Consider the following 8,830-nt stretch of genomic DNA (forward strand, 5'->3'; position numbering starts at 1 on the left):
TGTGCCGTCTACTTTGCATAAAATTATGATAAGTTATTTGCCGAGTCGAATTTCATATGAATCATATGCTATTAGAAGTTTTACGGCTATTTCGCTAAATGTGACATAACTGCTAACAATAGTTTTTCTTGCCCACCATTTTTTATGAAAAAAAAAAACATTCAATTTTAGCTTTTCGTACGCAATTGTATGTTAAATTGAAGTTGGTGTTCAGACTAAAAAGTCTCACATCACTCTTGGTAAGGTGAAATCCAATCTCAAATCCTTGACGGTCATTTTAAAAGACAAAATCAAGCGGACCTTGAGTTCAAAATGGACAATAACTTAAGTGAATATTATTATGCCAAATCTCTCTCACCTTTTTCTTGTACTTCTGACGTCCTTCTCATCTCTCACAAATTCAAAATTTTCAAATTATAATGTATCAAAGGATATATTCAATTCTAAAAAGACCTTTCACGGTTTCACCTGTTTTGATCATCCATCGAGTTTTTCGAATATCCTTATGGATCACATAACCGCACTTACATGGGCAAAGGGAGTGTTCAGACTTAAAAGTCTCATCTTTTTGTAAAAGTCGAGTGATGTAGTTAATAAAATGAAGCTCAACATTAAAAATTGGAGTTTATAAAGATAAAATCGTACAAACTTGAGTTACAGCAGACAATACATCAACAAGATTGGATTGGACCAAATGTAACAATTTTTTTTTTCATACTCCACACCTTATTTTTCCATCCCTCTCAAATTGGTCAAATTATAAGGAATTAAGGATTAGGGTTTCAGCAATTTGGGGATTTGGGTTTAGCCATTTTTTATGGCGCGGTCACGGTAAGTCTGTTGGCCAGTATCACTGCTGCACACAATTCAAGTGCGGGTACTCCAATCTTGGGGGTAATCGTGGCCTTGGTGACATAGACAAGAGTCTGGAGAGTATGTACACTCTCTCTACCATAAACACAATGGATCCAGCTCCCTCGCAATTCGATTTCGAATGCTTGTCCTCTCTCATCGGCTTTGCAACAGGGATTAATCAGGTAAAAAATGAATTCTCACATTGAATGCGCCCAACAACCCTAAAGTGGTAAAATTAATTTCTTAGCAGCAACTGTCTGGTCCCAATTTTTTTGTGGTATGTGTGTCTGCTTCGTTTATTTCAAATTCTCTGTGACCCTTTCTGCATTACTTCCTCCTTCATTCATTCATGAACTTTTGATTTTTTTACTTGGAGAGTCTATGGATTACAACGTGTTTCAGTCTATTACTTTGTATTGAAAAATGTGAAGAGTTGTGGGCGGTGGTTAGAGTTGTCGAGAAATAGTGAAATGGATGGTTTCAATGTAGATGATACTGAAGCAGTGGCAAGAAACACAAAGAATGGAGATTCTCGGGCACGTCTACATGCTCCTGCCCAACACAGTCGCTCTAAGAGGTGTAGTGGTTTAGTTTGCTTTCTTGTTTTTCACTCTCAATGCCATCACTATTATGTTGATGCTAGTATATAAACTTAATGGCTAATAGAAAATGAGAGAATTTTTAATGGGATTTAAGGGCACTGCTGGATGTAAAGTTGTTTCACTGCAATCTAGGGGTCTTCCTAATTATTGTATCCCTTTTTAGATTGGTTGTATGTGCATCATTCAGCAACTCAGCAGTGTGTGTTACTGTCAGGGTATTTTGGTATAACATTGTTTTACTTTGTCCATTAGATCTTTAACAAACAAGTTATGAAGATTCAGTACCTTTTTCAGGATTTAGCATTCTTGTTTGTAATGAAATTGATGATATTTAGTCGAATGACGATGGGTTCTTGGCAAGTTTGATAATCGAGAAGAAATATCCATGCAACTGGTGCATCGTAGTTTAATCTAGGCGCAGACTTTGTATCTAGAGTGCTTTGTTGTAATGAAGGGTTAGGAAAAGTTTATTAACTTGGTCAAATAATATTTCCATCCATGCTGTTCTTTTGTCATGAACCGACTGTAACATGACAAATTTGTGGTGCTCTTGTGGTGATGGGAAGCCCAACAAGTAAAAATCTCGTGGCCTTGTTTGCGAGATCAGACATTGCATTGTGACTTAACCTAGTTAGAAACTGTTTTTATTGGAAAGATTATGTTAATCTTTGATTGGCGGTGAAGTGAGAGATGTTGGCATACAATTTGATGGATTGGATGGTGTTGCACACTTGCACTAGATTAAAAATTCGGAAAAAAATATGATATCTACAGCTAACCCGAGAAAGTAATGGGTTGAGAACATGGTATTGTTCACTGTCAAAATATTTAGTGAATGAACCTTCTACAACATGCAATGAACGATTGTTTTATTTTTGTTAGGATGAGAATATTAACACATTTAATTGTGTACTTTCTGACCCTGGCTTTTCCTCTCAGTGTTTCAGAGAAGAACTTAGATGTTTCAAGAAATGAAGTTTCGCATATCATGAAGGACCAAAATGAACCACATGTGAGACCTCTTTAATTTATGTTAAATCAATAATGATGTAACAATCTGCATTCGAACCTAGAATTATTGGACAAGTAAAGCTTTTATTGTCAATATCAAACAAGAATTAGATACTCACATTTACTTTTTCACTTGACCTCAACAGTTTTCACCACTTTCAACTAGGGCTTCTAGGTTCCAAAGTCCTCTCCATGGCCAGCGTGATTTTGTCAAGAAGACTGCATCATGTAGTCACCCGGCCTTCTTGGAAAAAGATGTAAGTTACAAAGATATAAGTTCTGGGGTTGAATCCATGAATGTGTGTCTTTCTTTACAGTAGGAGCCACATGGATTTGTCTTCATCTATGGTCAGATATGCATTCAGCTTTATTAATGTAATTGTCCTTTTTTTAAAGTTCTTGCATCTATACTCTTTATTTTTTCATTAAAAATTAAGTTTTGAGTGATTGAGAATGTCTAATAGCAAAATCTCAAATGTTAATTCTGTTCCCCATAATGTGTCAGCTAGAGCTTGTCTGAAAATGTTCCCTAATATGACTGCAGATTGAGGAGCTGCAAATACATCTGCGGGAAGAGAAATCTATGCGCATTATGCTTGAGAAGGCAATGGGCCGAGTTTCAAGTACCTTATCTCCTGGACATAGGCATTTCGCTATTCAGGTGACTTTACCTTTTGGTGTTGAATTCAAGTCTTCAACTAGTTGTTGCTAATTGAATATGAACAAGGTCTTTAGTTTACCATATAAAAAGTAATATACCCCACGCATTCACCATCCCTTTCTCTTTACTTCAGGATTTTGATCCTTGGTCACATCAAAGTTTGGATTTCATGTTTTTAAGGCGTCCAGTGAGCAAATTTTGATTAAGATCAAAGTGGCCTCACACCTGAGCAAACTTACGAATGGAAAGTTATTATGAACTTGGTTCTCATGATATTCTTACTTCTCTGATGTGCTACACGCCTACACCTCATATGATCTCTAGGTGCTTCTAAACATAGCTCTCTTTAGTTTCGAGAAAAATGAAAGAAATAAAATTATTGGAAATGGAAACAAACAATTAAAAGCACCTGCACATCATATGATCACTTCTGCTTAAACATTTTGAGTCTGTCATTTTGCCTGCTACAGATGTTTAATCTATGGCCAATATAGTGGGATGGTAGAGCTTATTTCATAAGGAAATGAAAATATTTCCCATAAAGGTACTCGGGAAGTTTGTTGTTTTGTGAACAGTTGATCTTTGTACTCTAAGTGTTGGGTTGCCTTAGTAAAATATTGCAGAGAATTTAGGTGTTTGGCATGTGTTGTAAAAGTTTATGATGCCCATTCTTATCCTGTCAGGTACTCTAAACTCTAAAGATGAGTCTTGCATTTATATTATCTAAGAAACAATGAGTTGCCTAACAAAAAGTGGCACATTGTTGTTTTATTTCAGACAAAGGAATTGATTTCTGAGATCGAGTTACTTGAAGAAGAGGTTGCAAATCGTGAGCAGCATGTGCTCTCACTTTACAGGAGTATTTTCGAGAACTCTGTTAGTCGGCCATCTTCTCAGCAGAGCTCAGACATGTCTTCTCCAGCCCACCATATAAAGTTATCATCCAGGAAGCACCCGAGTATCATTTCTAGTGCCTTTTGTTCCTCAAAAAAGTTCCCATTGCAACCCTTGCAAACTCTGGTTTCAGTAAAAGACTCTAGTAAAAGAACCTCCAAATCTAGTGAGGTGTCATTTTTGAGTGGCAACAGTGGCATGCGTTGCGAGAAGTCTCGTTCAGCCCTAGTTCAGGTAGGACAAATATTCAGTGTTATGTTCCTTAGATACGTTATCGACTTATCGTATGTTACTATTTTTTTTTTGGTGAACATTTGAAAGTTTACACGTGTGAAGTATAAAAATATGTTTTTGACTAAATATTTGATCCTTCAACAAGTAATATTAACTATGACTGTTTTGAAAGCTTATATGTGAGTTGGAAAAGGTTAGTTTATGGAAATCATCTCATATTTGTCTGCCTGGAATGTATGAGTATGGAGAGAACTCCTTGTTCATTCAATTGTAATTTGGACAAATTAATGTTTCAGGGTCTGCCTGTAAATGAATGTGATTGCCATAGATAAACAACTCCTATGCACAAAGCTCCCGCAGTAGACAGGGTCGGGGAAAAATAGGGGAGAGTATGAAGCGAAAAGGAAAACCTAAAAAGACACAACTTCAAGTAGTAAGAAATGATTTGGATTCAAAGTATGATCCTAGATAAAAATAAATAGCGAAAATGAATACAAGTAGCGAATTCTCGTTGATTTTCTCATAAATTCATGTATTCGACCCCAAACTTTTAGGATGATGACGATGATGATTGAAAATACGATTCATTTTAATAACTGTTTACCAATTGTTAATGAATCCAGGCAAGTTCTGCAGCATAAACTGAGTGAATCTATAGATGTGATCATGCAAGGTTTAAGACTTATATAAAGTTCTGTTGGTTATCTTGCATCTTATTTTATTATCTGTTCAGTTTTAGACTTATATATGTGCTTCGTCTTTTTGGTCTTCCTTATAAATGCAATTTGTTCTCTACCATAAGCCTTGCCAAAAGCTTCCCGCCAGGGACAGAACTTCTGTGCCTCGAACTCTGAAAGAGCATCTCTATCAGTGCCCCAGCAAGTTGTCTGAGGAGATGGTCAGGTGTATGGCTACTGTGTACTGTGGACTTCGTGGTGCAGCATCTGCTAACCCCGAAAGAAACCTATCCCCTTTATTGTCGAGGTCTTCCAGTAACATTGTACTTCCCCAACATGATTTTGGAGAGGAGCAAGATTGTCCCTGCAAATCTGTGCTAGAAATATCTTGGATATCAACTGACAAGAACCAGCTCTCTCGTGCATCTTGTGCCATCAATAACTACAGGTTAGTGGATGGTGATTATAGGGGAAAAAGAAAATAAAATAGAAGAGGACAAGAAAGGTGTGATATCCTGCCTCTTTAGTTTTGAAAAAATTAAGCAGCTTATGACATGAGTGAATGAGGAAATGTGTCTAGCTTTTTTTAATTTGTTGTTCCATAAACACTCAGCCTTAAGTTACATTAGGATGACCAATCTGCATTCATGAACCTTGTCCCAGAGAGGATTAGTTCTTTATACATATAGTTGTATGGTATATATTGTTTGCAGGGTGGAATATACATCTGTGTGCATGTTCATGCAGTTGATATTCTCAAAGATTTTACATATTATCATTTGCTGACATACCCTTTATTACATAAATTTAATTTCAGAATACTGATGGAACAATTGGAACGGGTGACTGTGAATCAGATGGAAAATTGTGCCCAAACTGCATTTTGGATCAATGTGTATAATGCCCTTGTGATGCATGTAAGAAACCATGTCACGAGCCTTTGGTTTTTTATAGTTGTTACCATATATAATTATTTCATTTATCGCCTGCAGGCATATTTGGCATATGGAATCCCCCACGGCTCATTGAGGAGGTTAGCGTTGTTTCACAAGGTAGTGCACTTTTTCTCAAATTCCTAGTGCTTTGGTAAATAAAGCCATAAAAGAGCAGAAAGAGAATTTTTGCTGGATGTAAACAACGTGTAGCAGCTCAAGTGAGCCTGTGAAGCTCTTTTCTGCAGCAGTGCGGCTTGTAATCTGGAAGTCTCACCAAGTAATTAATATGGTTATTACAGTACAACGGTGTCCTCAATTCTTTCAGTTTACCCTATTATCTCTCTTTTGTAGATCTTGTCGGTCAACATGTGTGTTGGAGTATGAATAACGTACTAATGAGTTTCATCCAAAATTAGTTATAAATAGGATGATGAGCCAACATCTTGAGAAATGGAAACTGAAAATTGTAAAAATTCAATTTATTTGCTGCATTTGCCATGAATGATTTTTCTGATTCAATTAGTTCTTTTGACAGAAAATAAATTTCTGATGGTTTTCCTGTATGGTGCAGGCTGCTTACAACATTGGTGGCTACATCATAAGTGCAAATGCCATAGAACAATCAATATTTCGCTTCAACACGCCCCGAATAGGATGGGTATGCTGCTTACTGTCATCATGTAATAACACATGCACAAAAATGCACCAATTTATGATTGAAATTTTGGGGCTGAACTTAATCCTGCCGCAAAATTTATAAAGAAAATTTAAAAGAAAAAGGATGGAGGGTTGTATTTCATGCTTTAATTCATCTCTTATGCTAACTGTTTCCCCGTAGCCTTTACTCTGGTAATAGATTTCTGTACTCATTTGAGTCACTGGATTTTGTGTGAATTACAGTGGCTTGAGACCATCATATCCTCTGCCCTGCGCAAAAAATCTAGTGAAGAAAGGCAGCTTATTGGTTCAAAATTTGGTCTTGCAAATCGGCAACCGCTTGTCTGCTTTGCCCTCTGTACTGGAGCTTTCTCTGATCCTGTGGTAACTTCTCGCTTTCTGTAACTCTTTCTTTTACCATATGCTACTTAAATATCATTATCTAAAGACATCTAGTCCAACAATTTTGTTAGTCATATGTCAAAAAAAATATTCCTTGAGGGCGAATCCTTTGTCTAGTGACAGTGGCAGAGCTACAAATCTTTATGAGTGTGGGCAATAAATAGAAATTTTGATGAGTGGGAGCAATAGTAGTATAGAGATACTTTGAAGGTCAAAATAAATTAATTTTGTTGGGGCAAAAGTGCAAAATCAAAGCTTCAACTCTTGGAAACAACCTTACTCCCTCCCATCTTAGCTCTTACCCTTCCTCGTCCCTACCTCCACTCTGGAAGCCTCATGCACCTGTTCAATGGTGTCAATGCATGCTGCAATTAGAACATGATATGTGGGATCATGTATGATATATTTATTTAAACAAGGCCTTGCAGAGATAACACTTTAAGTGAGAACTGCTTTTCCAAGAATGGAAAAATTGTTGATCTAACAACTATCAAGTAAAATGGATGACCAATTTTCAGATTTCTTTTCTCTAGTGAAGGCAAGAGATGAAGGCACAATGTAGTTTGAAGCACGTTGTGTTGGTTCCCATTTAATCTTCTATTTCGACATCAAAATATCGATTGAAACATCTTATTCATTCCCTTGGAAAGAATTGGTTTATGCTTCTTGTGCTGCCGTTTGAGCAGTGAACTGCCTTAAGTCATGATTCATAGTCATAATTGACAAATTTGCCATAAGGGCCGTTTCCACCTTTTCCACTTTTTTTGTCACTTTTGACTTTATATTTCCATGTCACACAACAGAAATATATGGCAAATGATTGATTGCTTGCATTTTAAATATTTGTAGATAAGAGTCTACACAGCATCAAGCGTTGAAGAGGAACTAACAGTGGCAAAAAGGGATTTTCTTCAAGCAAATGTAGTTGTGAAGAAATCAAGGAAAGTCTTCCTCCCAAAGTTGTTGGAGAGGTTTGCAAGAGAGGCTTCTATCGGCTCAGAGGATCTTCTCAAGTGGGTCACTGAAAATGTCGGTAAAAAGCTCAATGATTCAATTAAAAAATGCATTGGTAATAAATCTAACAAGAAGGTATCCCAGATCATAGAATGGTTACCTTACAGCCCCAAGTTCAGGTACGTTTTCTCCGAGGACTTGACGGAAAAGCCATGGTGGGTCTGACATTTTCTCGAACCAACCTTACTTGAGGTGTCTACTGTCTAGTGTCCTTGTCAAGAGCCTAGTTGTCAGGGTAGTGTTCTTCAAATGACTCACGATCCTTCATATTGTATATTTGATTTTTGCTTTTCTTAGATGCCACTTTGTAGGTCTTCGAAGTTGTAACTTCCTGAGAGAACATTGAATTGTAAACTGATACTTTCAGTCTAATGAGCTGCGGTGGTGCTGATTTTAGCTTTCCGGTGACCGGACTCTGCATGAACCCCTCTTCTGGCAAAAAGAATGTGATTACTTGTTTGCAGTCAATATGTCATCCTCTATTGAGAATCCAGTCTCAGTAACTGAGAGAGACTAGGACTTGGTTTTGATGTTATAAACTTACAATGGACAACAAATGTGTGATCTTCATACAGGCACTTTGATGCATACCTACCTTGTTATATTCGTTCATCAGAATTTTAAAAGCAAATACCGGCTTTGTTGATTGAGTAGTTTTTAGCTGTCCAATAGAGAAAAATTATTCAACGGTCTTGGCGCACCATGTGAACATATGTTAATGTGGTGTACCATAACTAATAGGATGATGTCAATTCACGAGTGGTTGATGACAAAGAATGAGTAATTGAGAATGAAGATAATAGTTTGCAATTCAAATTTTAAGAATACACTAATTGTATGTGAGTAGGCACAGTTCCATTGGTTATGATACTTTATATCAACGTATAA

The 8,830-nt window shown here is 36.8% G+C and overlaps 1 protein-coding gene across 5 annotated transcripts; it reads left to right on the forward strand.

Moving 5' to 3' along the window:
* The first annotated feature begins 698 nt into the window (after window positions 1–698).
* On the forward strand, window positions 699–8,341 carry LOC119986493. 5 transcript variants are annotated; one of them, XM_038831057.1, is made up of 12 exons: window positions 699–1,037; window positions 1,287–1,432; window positions 2,397–2,469; window positions 2,615–2,725; window positions 3,013–3,129; window positions 3,907–4,257; window positions 5,060–5,382; window positions 5,752–5,851; window positions 5,927–5,986; window positions 6,441–6,527; window positions 6,770–6,910; window positions 7,778–8,341. In XM_038831057.1, exons 1-12 carry the CDS (start codon window positions 936–938, stop codon window positions 8,105–8,107), a joined length of 1,941 nt encoding a protein of 646 aa, XP_038686985.1. In that variant the 5' UTR covers window positions 699–935; the 3' UTR covers window positions 8,108–8,341. The 5 variants fall into 5 exon arrangements, with proteins under 5 accessions (XP_038686985.1, XP_038686989.1, XP_038686986.1 ...); XM_038831058.1 differs by having other exon boundaries at window positions 700–1,037; window positions 1,345–1,432; window positions 7,778–8,107; XM_038831059.1 differs by having other exon boundaries at window positions 700–1,037; window positions 1,360–1,432; window positions 7,778–8,107.
* Window positions 8,342–8,830: the final 489 nt, after the last annotated feature.

The sequence above is a fragment of the Tripterygium wilfordii genome, chromosome 20 (assembly GCF_013401445.1).
Source record: "Tripterygium wilfordii isolate XIE 37 chromosome 20, ASM1340144v1, whole genome shotgun sequence".
NCBI lineage: Eukaryota > Viridiplantae > Streptophyta > Magnoliopsida > Celastrales > Celastraceae > Tripterygium > Tripterygium wilfordii.